General features: G+C 47.0%; 5 protein-coding genes across 5 annotated transcripts; 2 read left to right on the top strand and 3 right to left on the bottom strand.

Annotated features, from left to right (window-relative positions):
- Nucleotides 1-1,760: 1,760 nt before the first annotated feature.
- LHYA1_G004330 (uncharacterized protein) lies at nucleotides 1,761-2,746 on the bottom strand (the record flags this gene model as incomplete). The annotated part of the gene is made up of 2 exons (XM_031149292.1): nucleotides 1,761-2,645; nucleotides 2,708-2,746. The coding sequence occupies 2 exons, from the start codon at nucleotides 2,744-2,746 to the stop codon at nucleotides 1,761-1,763; spliced, it is 924 nt and encodes a 307-aa protein (XP_031006520.1).
- Nucleotides 2,747-4,067: 1,321 nt separating this feature from the next.
- LHYA1_G004331 (putative secreted metallopeptidase) lies at nucleotides 4,068-6,120 on the top strand (the record flags this gene model as incomplete). Its single annotated transcript, XM_031149293.1, has 2 exons — nucleotides 4,068-4,411; nucleotides 4,527-6,120. Coding segments are annotated over 2 exons (1,938 nt in total), but the record flags the coding sequence as incomplete, so codon positions are not given.
- Nucleotides 6,121-13,042: 6,922 nt separating this feature from the next.
- On the top strand, nucleotides 13,043-13,370 carry LHYA1_G004332 (uncharacterized protein; the record flags this gene model as incomplete). The annotated part of the gene is made up of 2 exons (XM_031149294.1): nucleotides 13,043-13,276; nucleotides 13,326-13,370. The coding sequence occupies 2 exons, from the start codon at nucleotides 13,043-13,045 to the stop codon at nucleotides 13,368-13,370; spliced, it is 279 nt and encodes a 92-aa protein (XP_031006518.1).
- A 3,536-nt stretch (nucleotides 13,371-16,906) lies between these two features.
- CDA (Cytidine deaminase) lies at nucleotides 16,907-17,603 on the bottom strand (the record flags this gene model as incomplete). The annotated part of the gene is made up of 3 exons (XM_031149295.1): nucleotides 16,907-16,966; nucleotides 17,022-17,103; nucleotides 17,248-17,603. The coding sequence occupies 3 exons, from the start codon at nucleotides 17,601-17,603 to the stop codon at nucleotides 16,907-16,909; spliced, it is 498 nt and encodes a 165-aa protein (XP_031006519.1).
- A 384-nt stretch (nucleotides 17,604-17,987) lies between these two features.
- Nucleotides 17,988-19,204, bottom strand: fabG_4 (3-oxoacyl-[acyl-carrier-protein] reductase; the record flags this gene model as incomplete). The annotated part of the gene is made up of 6 exons (XM_031149296.1): nucleotides 17,988-18,149; nucleotides 18,205-18,261; nucleotides 18,315-18,850; nucleotides 18,902-18,925; nucleotides 19,031-19,075; nucleotides 19,150-19,204. The coding sequence occupies 6 exons, from the start codon at nucleotides 19,202-19,204 to the stop codon at nucleotides 17,988-17,990; spliced, it is 879 nt and encodes a 292-aa protein (XP_031006524.1).
- Between the last annotated feature and the right edge of the window lie 27 nt (nucleotides 19,205-19,231).

Here is a 19,231-nt window from a genome sequence, read left to right on the forward strand (position 1 = left end):
GTTGCTATTTCGAGGCACAGTGCTTGTCTCTCAAATCTTCATCCCGAAAGTGTCGGGGTTTCACTTCTTCCGGTCAACTGCTCTCGTGAGCTAATTTAACAATGGATCTTCCTAAAATTATCACAATGCCAATCAATCTACGATGCATGAAGCACAAGACTACATACCACTTCACTTCCGCTCTCACATTCACTGCCAAGCGGCAATCACCAACTTCCTCTCCCACAGTATAAAACGAAGTTCTGACATTTGAATATCCTCAACCACAAATCATTCTTTCATGAGATGTGTCACGCATGCTTCTGCCATTGTAGTACCGACATAATACGTTTCTCTTCTCGGGCGCCCAGCCATATTTTTGATTCGGTGCCCAAGTCAACGACAGCAAGGAACATTGAAAAGGGCATTTTCGTCGTAAAGTTCGGTGACTTGCTGCTAATAAAATCTCGCTGTCATTTGGTTCATTCGTTCATTTTTTGTTGGTTCGATGATATTTGTTTTCTATGGAAGAAAGAAGCGTTGGGATCTTCGGGGGTAAACTGGACATAAGAAGAAGGGTGATCGGTGATCTTGAACATCGATTCGGCATGGTAATTGAACGTTGGCTGTGGTGTAGGAGTTTGCAGTGTGGCAGCTTGCATACTCCCCAGGATTTTATACATACGATTTATTCCCTAGCACCTTTAAGTTTCCTGCCTACGATACCTAAGGTATGCATAGCAATCATGATTAGAGTTTGATATCAATCCTTAGCGTAGATGCTGCGACCTTTCCATTTTGGGCAATTCACACGCGGCACAACTAGGGAGATATATCTTCATCTGAACATTTAGGCTTTTGCTGAAACCTTATTTCGACGACCTTCTTGATGCGATGTGCAACAAATTTTTAGGGCATATACCTAGTCAGCCAGCGGTGAGTGAATTGTGTGTTGAGGAGGCGGTAGGAGTTGGAATTTAAGGAGGGGGGGTTGAATTGTTGATTGTTTAAGCCAGAGGAGAGGCACTGAGGCCCCCAATGCATCGGATGCATCATACTTTGCATAGCGAGAAAAGATCAGGCTGTCGAGTTTTTGACAGGTAGAGATACATTACGAGGGGCTTATAAAAAGATCTATGTTCAATTCAATCCAACTGAACTCGCCGCCCACGAATGGTGGAAATGCTGTCTTGCATCGAGTCCTCACCCTATATCTTCGACAACCACCACTGGACCTCTTACTTTATACGTACTAATGTGCGGTTTCCTATTCGTGAGGCCTATTGGTTTGTAGTTGACCTTGTATCCTTTCCTTTGGAGTTATCCGTTCGGACTTGAAATCTTTTGCTGCATTTGGAAGAGATGTTTATGGTCAACATTATCTATGGAATCTAGCAGAACGCATCTGGTGCATCATGAACTTGAATACAAGGTCGTGCAAGACTTCTTAGAAACCTTTCCACCTTTCTAGTCATCATAATGCTTTCTTTTCATTGCAGAAAACTATCAACCAGTTCCGTGGTGCACCGAATTCAACATATGGTGTTCTTGTCGAATACATCCCTGTTTGCAAGATTTTGTTCATTAGATACGCTGACATGGTCGGATGGGGAAATGGTAGAACGAATGCCTCTGAGGCCGAATTAAAGATTTGAAAGAGAGCCCTGCTTACAAGGCACTAATAACTAGGGTATGTTTGCTTCTTTCTCGGTACTCGAGTATCCGTGCTAATCAACTCAGGCATGACGGTCTAATGGCCACCAAGCTTGCCCCCCTGGCATTCACTTAGTCGCGTTGTCGCTCAAAAAGCCCCTAAACAAATCCTCGATCTCCGCATCGCTCATCTCCTTCAACCCCAGCTTCTCATTCCACGCCTGGCCCCTAAAATCTCCTCCATACCCATCACCCCAGCAGAACGGAATATAGAACCCCATGTTCCTCGAGTTATCTCCCCTTGCGACTGCAGCAAAGGTCTCCTTCGTTATATCCTCAACGCTAGCATTGGTCACAGGGAAATCAATTCCCGTGATCTTCGAAATAATATCGGTGATCTTGCGCTCACTGACTGCAGCCGAGTATGTGTATATTGGCTTGTTCTTGGTATCTGCGGCGTGCTCTGGTGCCAGGATCTTAGCCACCGTCTCACCAATTCGCTCTAACGTGCTAGTGCAAACGATTTTGTCGCCACCGTCATGGAACAGAGCGGTTTCTTTTTGAACGTTCGCGCCCATCCAACCGGCCGTCCAGATAAACGGAACAAAAAATGGTCCATTGTTGACACTGGACCATCCAATCTTGCCAGATGATTCGAGTTCCTCGGCGTACTTGCGCGTCTGTAGTTTGTCGTAGATGATTGGTAGAGCTTTGGACTTTTCGTTGTCCATGTTGGTGCTGTATTCTGAGAGGACAATGTGTTTTACTCCTGCGGATACTGCAGCGTCCATCCATATTTTCTCCGTTGCGAGGACGGGGTTTGGGGTGGCGGATACGACAACATCTTGGCCTTTGAAGGCTTCAATGAGACCAGATTTGCTGGTCAAGTCAACTTTGATACTCTTCGCTGCGCCGTCTGCGACATTCTTTGACTCGGCTCTCTGGATGGCCGTGACACTATAGCCAGTGTTATTCAAAGCGGCAAGGATCTTGGAGCCCAGGTTGCCAGTGGCCTATAAATGTCTAGTTAGCTACCCGTCACGAGCCTCAAGCAGACTGGATATAAATAACTTACACCCAAAAGGGCAATGCTGCGGAAAGCGGGAGCTGACATGGTGCTGGATGTTTTGATCGCGGTATAGCTTGAGCTTGAGAATGATCTTCTGATGAGTCTGAATGTAAGCTGTTTTGAGAATGCTGAGAGAAACATTTGAGATCCAGGCCCTTCTTTATATAGAGAAGTCCTTGTTGATGAGTTATGATGTAGTCACTTTAACAAGCGCGGGCTATTATCAATCTAAACTCTTAACGGCTTGCGGGGAAAGGGAAAGTCGTTCCAATAGTGGCAAAGTCTAACGTGGGGGATCAATAGGAAATGGTACAAACTAATGAACGTGTATGTTATGTCGTCGGAAAAACTTCACAAAGACCGAGGGCGAAAGAATACTGGTCTTGTTTCCTTAAAGAAGGCTGATAAAAGTATCCGAGCGCTGATAAAGCAAGCCCGGAGACTTTTGTTAGCGAGGATCGCTAAATATTTAGGGGGTATCCACCCCACCTCCTGAATTCGCTACTTTGGCTCTCGCTCTAGTACTGCGACCATCCAATATCATAAATCACACTTATAACTAACAACTTCGCATCTTTCTAGAAATCGATATACTACAATCGGATATGCAACGAATATTTGAAAGTTGCGGCTTATAAATTATCAAAGTAGGACAAGATAGGTACCAAGGATATAGAGTCACGGGGTGTGGAGACCCTGACTTCCGGGTGAAGCTCAGCTATCCCCGGACGAGACCCGTTCCTAAGATATCGCTCCCGATGCCGACGGTACACGCAAAGAAGGCATCGAGACTAGGAATAGGAACGTTCTTCGCGAGGATATCGAGACTTGCAAGTATCATCTGCTCAAAGAGGGAAAGTTAAAGCGCATAGCTTGCCTGCATGTCGCACCAATCATTATTTCGAACACACAGGGATACTGGAGGGGTCCAGCTAGGAACTTATGCCAACTGGGACGCATGTCTCTTCACCCCGCCGCATTCATCTCTTTTTTCTACTCTTTAGGAAGTTTAAAGAATTTGCCTGGGCAAACTAAGTTCATAATTGTTTATGTGCTACGGTAGGTAATGCCATTCCCGAAGACTTGGCACTTGGCATTCTCGTTGGACCTGCCTGTTATAGAAGGCAAGTTGAGCCTGATTATTGGTCCGAAGTTTCCATGATTGCACTTTGACTTTCATGTTATTTTATAAATATGACACCTCTGACTGCTTTTTTTCAAGCTGTTTTGTGGGGCGAATATTTCACTTCGTCTTTTTGTCATTATTGAAGAAAGTATGCGTTCTCTTTGGACCGCATCTAGACCCCAGTCGGGGTTCTCGATACCTGCCTTGGCTTCTTTGCTCCTCTTCCAGCCCATAACAGGATTGAAAAACGTCCCAAGAAGCGGTGATGATACCTTCGCAGTCATAGATCCCCAGATCTGGGCGAATCCAGCGAATATGACTTGGGCCGACTGGCAAGCTCCACCAAACACCAATTGGTCAGATCCCTCTACAACAGGTTCAATCAGAAATTTCAATATCGCGCTCATTACTGTTGATTATACGGATAGAGCTTTCGAAATAACTTTACCGGTCCAGTCGACGATTTATGGAAACCCCCAGCCGGTGGCGGGGATTTCGAATATCACGCGGGGTGATGTGCCTACTTTCTATCGAGATTTCCTTAACAAACCAGGCACGCTTAATAAGGGGCATACCTTGCATGAGTAAGTCTATCTTCTCTCAATAATACAGTCTTGTAAATTCAGGCGGTTACGACTTGACTTTCTTCCCTCAAAACTATCATGGTGTTCTAAAACTACAATACTGACACCATTTCAGATACTGGATGGAAGACTCAGATGGCCGCTTTGGCGTCGATCTGACCGTATTTGGCGCCTACGAAATGCCACTCAAGTCATACCAATACGGAATTGACGACGACATGAACAGCGGCGGGTGTCCAACCAACGGCACATGCAACATTGACATTCGCACCGACGCCCTAGGAACATGGCGCACAGCTGTAGGAAACGCCACAGCCGATTCCTACGAACTAGTATTCATCCTCTCAGCCGGCCAAGACGAGTCCTCGACCTGGCAAGAATTCGGCGAGATGAAATTCCAGACCAGAGAAGACGTCCCTGACAGTTTCGGCCCTCCGGACAACGGGACGAATTACGCGAAGACGAGATATGTAGACTGGACTTCGTGGGCTGCGGCCTCGAATATTTGGCCTAATGCGGGGGGTGGCTCTTCGACTCAAGCGGAGAGTTCGGGTATGGCTACTTATGCGCATGAGTTTAGCCATCTTTTGAATATTGGGGATAATTACAATAACCCGTATGGCATTCCACTACGGAGGTCATATACGGGACCTTGGTCTATGATGTCAAGAGGGTCTTTCAATGGTCCTGGGGGCCCTCATACGCGCTGGCAAATCCCGCCTCAGCAAGGCGGTTCTTTGGGGTCTTTGCACACTGTGCGAGATAAAGCACAACTCGGATTAGTGGGTGAAGAGAGTATACTTAATGTATCCCGAGAGGCATTAGCAGATTCCGGGATCGTCGTGGCTCAAATACAAGCCCGCTCCGTCTCGCCCGGTACAAATCTAATGGGCATCCGCGTAACCATGGATGTAGACAATGAGCCTTTTTGCGATATAGACACAGAAGTCCTCTGCGATGGCGGAGGCTACAACGCCTACTTCATCGAAGTTGTCGATCGAATGGGCGCTGACTCCTTCACGCCAGACTCAGGCGTCATGATCAGCAAAACGAAGGTCGAATCCGATGAAGGGCCTTTCCAATGGACCATCGATGCCAACCCGCAGGATATCCAACTTCTCGACTTTTACAGACCGAATGGAACAGCGTCGTATATCACCATGGGTGATTATCGACAACTGCTCGACGCTTTGTTCCATGCTGGGACACGTTCTGGGAGCCAGTACGAGTACGTGGACGAGGCTAACAGCCTGCATTTCTACATCATTGATGTAGAGCGAGATAGCACCGGTGTACTTTCATACACAGCCGGTGTTCGTTCGACCAACAGTAGTACCGATACATCCACTCTTGCTGTCACCCTCTCCGACGGCAAAATAGTAGCAGACGGCAATACACCGACGGAAAAAGGAGTGACTTGCTCGTTCCAACTAAAGAACACGGGGGAAAGTTCGAAAGATGGGTCGGCGTATTTGGACTCGGATGTGTACCGGCTTAATGCTACAGTGAAGGGAACCGGTTGGAAGATGGAGCTGCCGAATGCATTGGCGACGGCTGAGCTTGGAGAGAAGGTAGCGGTGAAGGTTGCGGTTGCTGCGGATGCGGATGCTGCTGATGATGGGACGGTCACGTTGACTGCTACATCGGAGTCTGATTCAACTGTCTCTGCTACGGGGAGTTGCGTGGTTCATAAGAATCTGGAGGAGTAGAAGTGTACCGCACTGATTAGCCATGATATACCGGGTCGATATTGAGCTCAAATACACCAGTTCAAAACAACTACACATGTCAAAACCTCAAAAAAAGACAAAGCTTGACGTTACTAAAAGTACAGCTTCGCGATTTTGGATATTGTGCTCCATTAATATAACGATCTAGCCCGCTTGTCTGAGGAAGTGACGAGCCCCCTGATACCAAACAAAATATTCCACGCCTCTCATTTTCGCCAATTGTAATGTACAGACAGTATCCCCAGCCGTGACATGTCTTAATAGTATTACCTATCTTATTTCAACTCGGGGTGCTAGCTAGCACTGCCAATGGCAATCACAATGCCGATTCTATAATAAAAGCATCAGTAAATATCATTTCCTTGCACAAGGAGAATCTTACCGCTTCAGTGAGCGAGACATCCCATCCTCCCACATTGCAATATGGCCCACCGTTACTTTTATCCTTAGTAACATCGGTTGACCACTTCAACGAGCCTATGGAGAAGGTCACTACCCATTCCAAGAACAGATTTGTCGGTTCTATCGGCGCGCTACCACCCAACCTCTTCTTCACCTTGGAATATCCATCCGGCACGTCACTACTCATCAAGAAATCGATGGAGAAATCGTCAGGCAGACTGGTGCCCGAAGCTGGGTAGATCACGGTCCCGGTATCTTTCCAATCTGCACTCGTGAATCTCGGGCCATAAAGGACCTTTCCAGCGTCGTCTAGGAAGGTCGTGTTGGTATACAGCTCTCCGTCATCGCTGACGGACTGTTGGTAGAGCAGCACCGTACATTCTCCTGTTGCATAAGGAGCGGCCTTATAAATGTTAAACTTTATCGCTCAGAGGAAGGAAGAGATAACGTACTGCAGATGTGGTGGCAGGCACGAGTGTGGTGACGCTGCCAGCGCATTGAGTGAATTCGAAGCCGGCGATATCCTGAAATGTTGAAGTTGCGCAGGCTTCTACTTGTCCATTCATCAGGGTTGTTTTAAAGGGAAAGGGGTCTGTATTTGTGGTTGTTGGTTTTGCACTTGTGGTAGGCAGTGCCGGTGCTACTGTCCATGGACATGGCTGGTATGCTGAGCCTGTATTTGTGCCTGTAGAGGCGGCTATTGATGTGCTTGCACCATTGCTGCAAGTGCAGTAATCTAAACTCTGCCTGGGATCCGCATAGTTGTAACACGGTAACTCACTTATTATTGGTGCTGAAGTTGTGGTACGTGTTGCTCCCGTTTCCGATGATAATTTGGAACCCGATTTTGCGGTTGAAGGATTTGTTGAATCCCCACTACGTACTGCTGTTCCTATTGATGTCCTGAAATGTGTTGTTGAGCTAGCTCGAGCAGAAGAATTTGAAGATGAGACTTGCTGTTGTGAGGCAGATGATACGATAGATAAGCGGCCACCCGGGTTGGGCTGACTGTTTGTCATCGAGGATATTGTTGATGAACTAGCTCGAGTAGAAGAATTTGAAGATGAGGATTGTCTTGAGGCAGCTGATATAAGAGATAAGCGGCCACCGGGATTAATCTGAGTGCTTGTTATCGAGGATGTTGATGAACTAGCTCGAGCCGAAGAGGAGGAATTTGAAGATTGTTGCGAGGAAACTAGCTGTAGGCGACCACCCGGGTTGACCTGGATGCTTGCCGTCGTCGTCGTCGAAGACCCGGTCATTGAAGCCGAGCAAGCGGTCACGGTTGAGCATGAGAGTGTAATGGTTGATGTAGATGCCGTGCTCGCACCAGAGGGCGTAAAGATCCGATATGAGGTGTTGCAGGCAGATGTAGTTCGTGCTGAGCAAGAGCTGCTGGAGGTGCTCGAAGACGCCGAGGAGTGCTGAGATGAGCTTGTGGCCTTGCTGGATGATTTTTCCGCTGACGACGACTTGTTATCATCATTATCATCATTCCCATCATCTTCCACGGCTTGGGCAATATCAGCTAGGCTATCAGTTAGGTCCTCGACTACACTCAAACTAGGCGTATCTTTATTGACCTCCGTATCTAAGTTCTTGGTGATGTCTTCTGCGCAATTAAAGAGGGCTCCGATATCATGAATATCACTTTCAACCAGATTCCCTATGCTTGATATTACACTCCTATTACGAAGCATAGCTCTAAGCTTCTTCTCCGACAGCATAGGTGTGTCTCTCTTTCGCTTTGTGTTTAGACAAACTGGAGTGTCTGGTGGCTTGACATTAAGATCGTTCAAGAGGCTATTAACTTCATCTTTTGTCTTCCTAACATTATTTATATATTGAGACTTGAGCTTAGGATCTGTGAGCCATTTTCGATTTGATTGAAGTGCAAGAAATAAGCCGCCTATAAGCACTGCTTCTGACGTCTCAGCTGCAGCACTTGCAAACGTGCTCGTGGGAACGTTAATAAACGTGAAGGATACCGGTGTTATCGAACTCGATGGGTTACTCCATGAACCGCTAAAAGATCCCGTCTGAGCTTTCGTGGATGAGGAAATAGTCGAAGTTGGGAAGGGTAAAATGCCAACACCGGTTACCGATGATACTGACAATGATGATGCTGATGATGTTCCGTTGCCAGCATGACTTGAACTCCTCGGTGTACTTGAACTTGATGTGCTTGCTGGATTGGAGCTAGTTGAATGTGTCTGGCTTGAATTGAAAGTCTGTAATCCAGTCGCAGATTTTGCAGTTCCAGAGCTCAGTGAGAAGGCAGAGTCAGACAAGGAAGTGCTTGACAATGTTCGACTATTGATGCTTGAAGTTGATCCGCTCTTTGAAGTTGGAAACGATTGACTTCTGGTGGTACATGATGAATAGAGACTAACGGAGTAGTTGCGATTAAGAGCTGAAGTCGAGGTGATAAAGCTGGAAGGCGTGGTATGAGTAGAAGCACTGGAATTGCGGGAGCTCCTTGAAGTGCCCGAACTCCTGGTCAAAGTCATATTTGAGTCGCCAGTCGCGGACGAAGAGCTGTCCAAAATATAGCCATGGCTAAGAGCCAAGAAACCCAAGCAAGGGGCAAGACTGAGTCTCATGGTCGAACGAACAGCGTGTAAGTTCAAAATCTCCCAGCTACAGCAAACCAGAGGAAGGATATATTATCAAAGAGAATGAAAGTAGAAGTTTTAGACAACGCTTGCGCCTCACTTATGACATCCACCTCCACATACATAATTTGAGAATTTGCGAAATCCTTCTGTCGCATTGTCGACGCGTTGTGCTAGCTACGAATGTTCTTTTCTTAACTTCTAGGAACCTGAAATTGCCACTTGGCACAGCTGCGCTGCTCCGCATAGTCATGGTGCGTTTAATTTGAAACACTAATACTTGATCCTTCAAGAAGGACTCGTACTTCAGTAAGAATAGATGGTTTAACGTCTGAGTCGAGTTGGGATTATATTTCGTCCCAGGCGTAATAAACCCGTCCCAAAATATCCCCGCTAGGTGCTCGGATACCTAGGTGCTTAGCAGCTCCTACTTCTTAGTTTACGGAGATATACTAACAATACGATCCCTTGTATCCTTCCTCGCTTAGCTCGACCGATTATTGACGTGGAATCTGTGGAAGGCGTTATAAAGGAGTACTAGGTTTAGTATGCAGGAGCGCAAGATTCCCCTTTCTATAGTTCTAAACGAATCTTTCCAACTTTAAATTATAGCGCGTACTATATGAGTTGCGCATATTCATAAGGTTGCTAATCCATCCGTACCTCGTAAAATAATATTATTCTCTTGACGTTTACCTCCGTAAGTCTATTAATATACTACTAACTACGTTTAGCTACGACCTCCATACTTAAAAAGGCGAAGTTAGCTTGCACTGAAAGCCAGGGTGAAGGCAGGGGTTCCGCTAATAGGAGCTGCGATAGAAAATCACCCCTACTGTAGCACAACCCCCCCTATTGAGGATTTACGGAGTATTACGCATGGGACGAAGTACGAAGGAACCGCGACCGCAACCGCGGCACCGCCCTGCCCTAAGTTCGAAAGGGCTAAAAATGCACGTTAGACATTTTAATTGGCTGACGGAACGACGGGATCTAGGATACCCAAGAAAAACTTCCCTGGCGGCTGGATCTTTGTACTGTAGCCTCCTAGCGTACCTACATGGGTCATATCAAATAAGCCGTGGGCCTAGTCATAAATCTGCCGCGTCTTGCATTGCTTCTGACTGAGACTCCACTTCGACGGATTGGAAGGCTTCTTTTTGGAAAGCAGTGTTCATCGTCATAATGAAACGGGTACCTGGTCCTGTACCTTTTCTGGTGGCTTTTCCAATTGAAGCCATTATTGTTTTCGTTGACTCGAGACCTTGCAAGACACCGAGATCAACACAGCCTCCGTGAACGTACAGTCGGAGGTCCCGGAAGCATTACTAACTGTAAGTTAATTTACTTTCAACCCCGCTGAAGACACATCCCTGTCATTGCACTGCTATCTTTATATTCTCATGCTAGGAGAAAGTCTGATCCTTTGCTTGAAGGTGAACTTGCTATTCGTTTCTGCTTGACCTTACGGAGTAGGATTCTTGATTGTTCTAGACTGTACCCTGCAGTGCCGCATCAAAATCCATGTAGGCTAGTTGCTTGGAGGAACAGCAGGAGCTTGCAGATAAATGTTTAAGCTTCAGTGTGGGCGGAGGATTATACGTAAAGCTGTGTTGGAAAAGCATAAGTATCCCAAAAGAAAATTTGCTCTTTGAAATGGGCTTCTTCAGCCAGACCCCAAACCCCTCATTCGTTTAAGTCAAGTCCAAGTTTCAACTTATTCTGTTAATGTTTTTGACCATGAAACTCACCACGCTCTTCAGCTCTGCAATCTTCGCAGCTAGTATCTTTGCTTCCCCCATTTCCAAGTTAGAGGCGGGCGGTAGACTTCAGCTCTTATCTAGATCTGGAAACAATAGCGCCCGTTCCATCGAGGCAAGAGATGGCACTCTAGCAAGTCTTAACTGGGCAGGTGCAATGCTCTATCCCGACGAAGGACAAACTTTTAGAACCGTGTTGGGTAGTACGTAATCCTTCGTTTTACTATTGGAAACCATAATACTGACCCCGATCTTCTATAGCGATCTCGGTTCCAGCAGCTGGGGCTCCAGATACCTATGTGTCAATATGGCTCGGCATTGATGGCGTCGACAGTAAACCTGTTATTCAAGGAGGTATCTTGATTGGTACGAGTGCGGATAACTCTCAATATTTCGTAGCTTGGTCCGAGTGGGTTCCCGATGACCCAGTCTACTACGGCCAGACTAAATTTCCTTTCAAAGCAGGCGATGGTGAATACTCTATTCCTTTTCCCTTATTCCTTCTTCGCGAATAAAACCATACTAATGCTCTTAACCTAATAGTATTAGAATTTGGTATTACCGTTGAGGCTGGCGCGACCGAAGCCACGTTGTATATAGATAATACAACCACTGGCAAATCCTTCTCGCAGGACTTCTCACCAACCGATTCTACGAATGTAGCCCTGGGATATTCCGCAGAGTGGGTGGTGGAACGTGTAGGCGGAAGGACTTTGGCAGACTTTGGCACGGTCACATTCACAGAAGCCAGTGCGTCGGTCTCAGGCGGCTACACAATGGACCTTGAGGGGGCTCAGGCGTTGTCGATACAAGAGTCCGAGACGGACTCCACCATACTTGCTGTAGGTAGTATTACCAGTGAAGAAGAAGTCACAGTCACCTATGGCCCGTGAAGGAGGTGGATTTGAGGAGGGCGCACATCTGAACGAACTGGCAGCTGGAACATATAGTATTTATATGCGAGGATAATTTATATAGGGAGGTGATAAGATATATATATATATCAAATTAGATAGAAAAGTAGTTTAAAATTACTAGAGAGATAAATATAAGACTGTAAAGAATAATAGACCTTCGGTCTATACATTCCAGAGAAACAAGGCTATCAAGATGAAAGCACGAGAAAGAGGTATAACGAAAGCTAAGGCTCTTGTGACAAGACTCGATGAATTGACGACATCCGCTGAGGTGATGAAGAATAGTATGGCAAGATGGAGGGCTCGACTGGCTTATGTGTGGTCCATCATCCTGACGACCTACTTGGTGAAGAATATTCTGATCCAAATTCCGACTGCAACGAGTTCGAATTGGAATATTCAGAGTCGCGGAAGCTTGCTCGGGAACTTGGTCAGATTTCTTAAATCACGTCCACTCATGGACTGGAGAGTATTGGAGGGAGGCATTGAATTACTGGGGCAATTTGCTGTTAGTACCTGACCCACACAGACAGCGACGAATGAAATGGAAATTTGACAAGGTCAAAGTAAGCATATCTGTGATTTTGGGGAGCTTGGTGTGCACCTGATCTAGAGTATACCGTTAGGAATAAAGGAGCCGCATGCGGCCTCCTGCAGCTGCATTTGTGTACCTTTTTAATAACCCCCCCCCCACCCCCTTAAAAGACATGTTCTAGACACACTATTAATCCGGAGGGTATAGTACAAAAAGAGCCACACAACTGTTCTACTCCTTGTACTCGTTCCTGTATGGAGATTTTCAAAGCAGCCCCCAACTTTATGCATGCTTTAAAATTGCTTTTTGATCGAGTGGCACCTGAGAAGCATGTGTGAATTGAAGACATTGGTTCTAGCAAGCGCCAGGCGAGTTCACAGTTGCACCGCCTCCTGCTGAGGTAACCGTAGGAACGCATGCATAGAGGCGGCACTCAGCAGGGTATATTGCATTCCATACTCCTCAGCTCGTTGCAAATCTCCCTTTGGTTTTTCTCTCCGATTTGTACTCCGCACTTCGAGAGTATTAATACTAAGACGGCCGGTTTACGCTATTGTGTCAGTGGTACTTGTATAATCTCACATTCGGAAAGGTAGAGGATGCGAAACACTTCTAGGAATCCCTCAATATACGCAAGGCTGAGCGGCTGAGCCAACGTCAGCTTCCCATACGATGTTTTCTTCAACGGGGCTGTCAGCATTATCGAAGTCTGAGAATCAATGGCCTCAACCAGAGCTCTCCCTAGGTGCACCATATGGCTCACTGGATATATTGGCGAGATATAAGTTCTGGGAGGTCAAAAACAATAGCCCAGCGCACCAAGCATGGAGAGCGGTTTCGGAACAGATCATCAACTTGATTGAAGATCAATTTGAGGCTCTGGATGTACAAGAGACGGATCTAATGGTGGAGATGTTTATGAGAGCTGGAGAAGAGGCGGAACCTAGCCCTACAGTTCTTTTCCGAAGCCAAAGTAAAGTTGCACGCCAAAGAGCCATAAAGCTAGTACACGAAAGCTCACTTTTAGCTTCATATCCAGGGGTGATGATGGCTGATTGTTCAATGCTCCCAAGACCTTTAGTGATAGAAGAGGTATCGGGATTGCCAGCTTTACTACCTGGCGTGTACTCGTCTGATGCTTTGCGACACTGTGGTGCTTCTGTGATAATCTCCAGGGCCAAGCTGGGTCATTATCAAAAGCTACTCTTGGGGGTATATTATGCATAAGTGGTCTATTTTATGGCATGACGACTGCCCACGCTTGCTTAGATGCTCCAGGAAGAGATGTTGATTTGGAAGCAGAGAGCGACTTTGTTCTATATAGGAGCGAACTCGAGGTTGAAGCAGAAGAAGAGTGTCATGCTGTAGAAACAACATGTAAAGGCGAGTTATGCTTATTGTAAACTTAGAGGTATATACTAAACGATCTTAGGAAGTATGCTATCGAGCTCAAAGCTCTTTCAACCAGCAAGCCGGGTAAGCTAGCTAGGTGTCTCCCTATAGATATTATGCCTCTGGAGTTTGCATAGCGAGATCTTTCAATCTTGTTAAACTCTCTTTTAGTTAAAATCTCTTTCGCGATGTCTCAGAGAACCTAATTCTGCTACAAGGTAGAAATGCTGACTGGCAGAACAGAGGGTTAGCTCGACGGCTCAAGCTCCTTTGAGTCCTTTCAATTCAGCTACCAATGAGGATATTCCAGTATCTAGGAGCGCAGGTAAATGTAAGCAGCCCTACGCATCCATAATAAGGGATCAGTGAAACACCTGTGGCTGACATATTAAACAAAGGTTCACCCGGAGGCACTTCCTCGTCCAGCTCGGAACAAACTCTAGACAAGTCCGCTACGATTGGAGACCCAAACGATGGCATGCCTTCTAGACTGGGTACAGTGTTAACATCAGCTCCCGAAAGAGGTCTCGACTGGGCTCTGGTGGCGGTCGAGAATTCCAATCTAATGCGTGAGAACATATCTCTCAACAACCGCAGTAAGTCGATCGCCATTGGGATATCTCTACTTGCTCATACTAAAACCTTACTAGGATTTATGATAAATAGCGTATACTGTTCTAATCAAAGCCTGCATACAAGCGCTATTTATCCGAGACGTTTGGCGAGCGAGCCAGCCAACGTTGAAGTATTAATTTGCACAGGCAACAGGGACCACCCACTAGAAGGTCGACTTTCTGCATCACCTTCCTTTCAGAGAATATCGGGAAAGAACATATTTCAAGAACTGTGGATAGTAAAATGCATTGGTGGGACGTTTAGTAAGCCTTTTGAAAAACCCATCGCTTCTCACATATTCTGACTTTAATTTGGTAGGCGCTGGAGACGGGGGAGCATGGGTCGTTGGCTGTGAAACCGGCGATTTATATGGAGCTATCACCTCAGGTTACCCAGAGACTGACATAGCATACATTACTCCTGCGGTTGAGATATTCGAGGATATCGATACTTTCTTCGGGCAACAGGTCGAGTTCTCGACGCCTGAACAATGGGCTTCAAAAGGCAAGACTACCTCGAATACTGTTCCATTGACGATTCCTAGAAAAGCCGTGCAGAGGAAACGGGAACCACTCCAGTGGCCTCCTACTAGAGACGAAAGAGAAGAGTCAATGGTGCCCCAAAACACAACTTTAGTCCAAACCAATGTCACCGAGACAGTGCCAGTACAGTCTACTTTCAAGTTCGACCAAGGGGCAAAAAGCCTTGAGCCTTGGGTTCCTGAGCCAATACGCAAGGATTCATCATCCATGTCCCTAAATGAGGCATCTCCCACCGCCACTCCACCGTGGGCGCCAAACTTTTCCAGAAGCTCAATTTCCGAATCTTCAGCCCGCTCTACACCACCCCCGCTAGCAGTCCTCACTTCCTCCCAGACATCAACAGCCTCCGACAGCCTCCAGAACCCCTCTAGCGGATCCACCTACCAAAATCCTCCTTGTACGACCCTCTACATTCGTAATCTCCCTGCAAACCCCTCGGAAATCGCCCTACGTACCCTATTCTCCCCCTTGCCGGGATACAGAGGCCTGCGTATGAAACTTAGGGAACCAGAATGCTTCGTACAATTCACCGATGTAATTAGCGCCTCTAAAGCTCTACATCAAATGGACGACTACCGGTTTAATGCTAAGGATACGTGGGGGATTAGGGTGGGCTATGCGCGTAATGTGCCGAGATCTGGTGAAATTATTGTGACCATTGAGGAGGAAGGCTGCGTACTGCCTGAGGTATATGTACCACAGCCTGCATTGCAGATGGAACAGATGGAACAGTTGGATTTGGAAGCTGAAGTGCCAAGTCCGGCTACGAGTCGGAAGGGCAGGTTTGCACGGCTCCTTACACCTGGGATGTCGGCAGGTAGAAGAAAGGGCAGTGTTAGTTCGTTGTCGGAGGAAAGCTCCCGTAAGGGTAGTGTGCCGTCTGTGGCTACGATCGAGAAGGAGGAGAAGCAGGAGGAGAAGCGGAAGAAAAAGGAACAGAAAAAGAAAGAGAGGGAGAAAGAGAGGCAGGCGATGTCGCCGACTGATCATTATGTAAGATGGGGACCTTGATCTGGGATGAATATGCGGACGGTAGCAGACGAGACTTAGTCTGGTGTATAGGAGTGAAGTGCTTCTGCTAGGAGAGGTGGCAAAGTTCGGACCAATCATAGTGTAAGGACGGAGAAATGAGAGAACGAGCGGATCATATGTGAGTAAAGGTATGAATGTAACGAATATAGTATTTCTTCTGGACCTTTGGAAATTCCCTACAACGTATGTGTTATAAATCTTTAGGAGTTTAACAATCTTCACCTCTAAGCAATGTGCTCAAAATAATATTTGGTGAACAGGCAAAGGCAAAGCGAGGATCCCAGAGAGAAGAGGGTCGTTGATCTATGTACCCTACTCATATGAGGTAGTGCGGGACTGAGCTTTTCCCCCTTACGGCTTTGAATGCAGCTTTCAAGCTTCACGACGCAAGTTTCGCATACTAGTAGCTTTCAGGAAAGACTCCATGAAAAAATGGCTAGGAAGGATACTGCCAGAATCCACTCGTTTTGTCTTTGCTATCAGACGTGCCATCTCAAACATGGGGTTTGGTGTGGGGTTGTAGCCTTACCCATTTAAACCCATCGTGCCACTGGCCAAATTTGCGACTTCAATTGTGTGAAACTGGGCTGCAAAGACTTCCATGGCTATATATCAGACGGTGTAAAGGTAATAGAGGAGACGGCCGGCTCACTGCCTAACAAGTAAGAGCAACAGTCTCGCTAGTAGAAGTATACCGCTTTTGGGAATTTGACCAACAAACGCCCTTTCCATGGAATATAATAATAGGAATAGAGAATTGATTCGTCTGAATAATTTCGAGAGCATGAGACTGCTCATTGCCTGGGAAAATGTAGCCTCGCGGCCAAAATCCACCCCTCTATGTAACTCCATATAGAGATTCACCCCTTTAGGCACCACATCGTAGATCATCTATTGGAGCTTTCTGCTCATACATATGTTTTATCATTTACCTGAAATCGTAGTCTTAGGTGCCTCATGCTGGCAAGAAGCTTGGAGGAGGCAAGGCCTCAGGGCCGAAGGATACTGGAAGCAGCTTTGCATATGAATGAGTATGTGTTCAACCAGAGGACTAAACAGCAGACACTTACCTGCTCGAGCTTCATCACTACAAAAGCACCATCCTTATCGAACATGAAAATCGGCGTCTGCAGCTCGCAGAACTCCCGGATACTAAAACCATCAGTCAGTCTCCCTGACAAGGTAACGCAGCACAACGCAGCACACATCTCCATCTCCACCTCCATCTCCAAAAAGATAGCGCTCTCTCGTAGGCAGACACAGAAATCCACCTAAGCACAGGATTCGCAAACTCACAATTGCCTGCACATCCCACAAGGACTAGCCGGGGGGCTGATATCCGTCGCAACACCCACAGCCTTGAACTTCTTATGCCCCTCCGTGACCGCCTTCCCAAACGCCACGCGCTCCGCACACGTCCCTACAGGATACGCAGCATTCTCCACATTCGCGCCATCGATGAATGCGCCGTCCTCAGTCAGGATCGAGGCCCCGACGCGGAAGCGCGAGTACGGGCAATAGGCGGTGGCCTTTGCAGCGGCGCTGCGGGCGTGCAGCGCCTCGAATTGGAGGGTGGTGAGGGAGTAGGTTGAGCAGGCGGAGGAGACGTCGGTGGGGTTGGAGGACTGGAGTGTGAGGACTGTAGTTGACATCTTGAATGAATGTGGTCCGTGTGTGAGGATGAGGGGGAGGGGTGCTGTACTTGGGGCGGGGCGCAAGATCATTTATACTTGTATAGGTTCCATATTTCTTTGCGCTTGCTTCGGGGGAGCCCGAAGCTGTTGGAATCATCCGCGATTATATGGAAGGCACGAATGATCACTAGCCACGATTGGAAGGCAGGCTCTACTAGCTGTTTCCACTTGGAAGTTATATTTACTTAAGCATCTATCTTAATGGTTGCAAGATGTTTTACAAGCTTAGCCAACTGATTGTTCCACAAGCTTCATTTTAGTAACAAATGCGTACCAAATCAATCATGAAGTATCTCTTGCTACAGTACAGTAATTATATAAAAAAAGAAAGTATATTTTTGGCTATATTGGAACCGTCAAAGGATTCATCACGCTGGCACCCCCATCAACCACCATGTTGGCTCCTGTTATATAGCTACTGAATCCACTTGCCAGGAAACCAGCTACACGTCCTACTTCGATTGGAAGACCTGATCGCTCCAATCCGATGTGATTTTGCTGACTCTGCGATTGTGTCAGATGACGGGACAGAAGTTGCCATGGGGAAATGGAGACAAACCTCTTTGGATTGCAAGCTTGCTGGGGGAAATTGGGATGTCATGCCCCGCACATCAAACTACTCTTCAATTATTTCATGTAAACCTTCATCATACCGGTTGAAAGACATACCCCTTGCAAGTCCACACCAACATCAATCTGACCAGGAGATATGCAGTTGATTCTGACTCCACTCCCTTTCAAAACAGCTACTCCAGCTCTTACAACGCCAAGCGCAGCATGCGAAGCCATGGTATAAGCCAGCCCCCAGCAGCCACCATACAAGCTTGCCACAGAGCTGACCACAACAATACTACCATACTTCTGATCCTTGGGCGCGGCATTCGGGTACGCTTGCTTCGGGGTCGTCTTCGCCATTGCAGGAGGGGCATATTTCAGGGCGAAGAACGGTGCCATGGAGTTCGCCTCGAAGCATTTTTGTAGATCCGCTGGTGTTGTGGCCTCTAGTGAAGAAGGGCCGAGTAGACCTGAAGAGCAGACCCAGACGTCGAGCCTACCCCATGAGTTCAGGACATCATCGATTAGACCGAGGGTTTCCTCCTCGGCGGCGACGTTGAAAGGGTAGCCGATTACTTTGGTGTTGGGGTGTTCCCTTGCTATGGACTCGATTAGGGCGGGGTAGTCGGCGCTCGTCCCTTTGTCGCAGGCTGTGAGGAATTAGAATTGGAGGACAGGACGAGCAGGGCATTTTATTATACCGTAGATACAAGCAGCGCCGTGAGCTATTGGGGGTCAGCGTAGTTTATACATGTCATGGGAAGCATATTGTCTATCCATAGCAACCTTTGTTGAATGGTTGAGGCATTGGACAAAGCAAGTCGACTCACAAGCTAATTCCTTGACGATAGCTTGCCCTACAGGTTGCTGAGCACCTGTTACAACACACACGAAGCCATCTACTCTTTATCAACCCGGAAAACTTTCAATCTTCCACATTTAAACCTACAAAGCTTCCCATCCGGACGGTAAGGGCTAAAATGCTCCGTACCCATATCAGACATATTGACAAGAGAAAGAAGAATTATGAT

This window comes from Lachnellula hyalina (genome assembly GCF_007821495.1).
Source record: "Lachnellula hyalina strain CBS 185.66 chromosome Unknown contig00043, whole genome shotgun sequence".
Taxonomy (NCBI): Eukaryota; Fungi; Ascomycota; class Leotiomycetes; order Helotiales; family Lachnaceae; genus Lachnellula; species Lachnellula hyalina.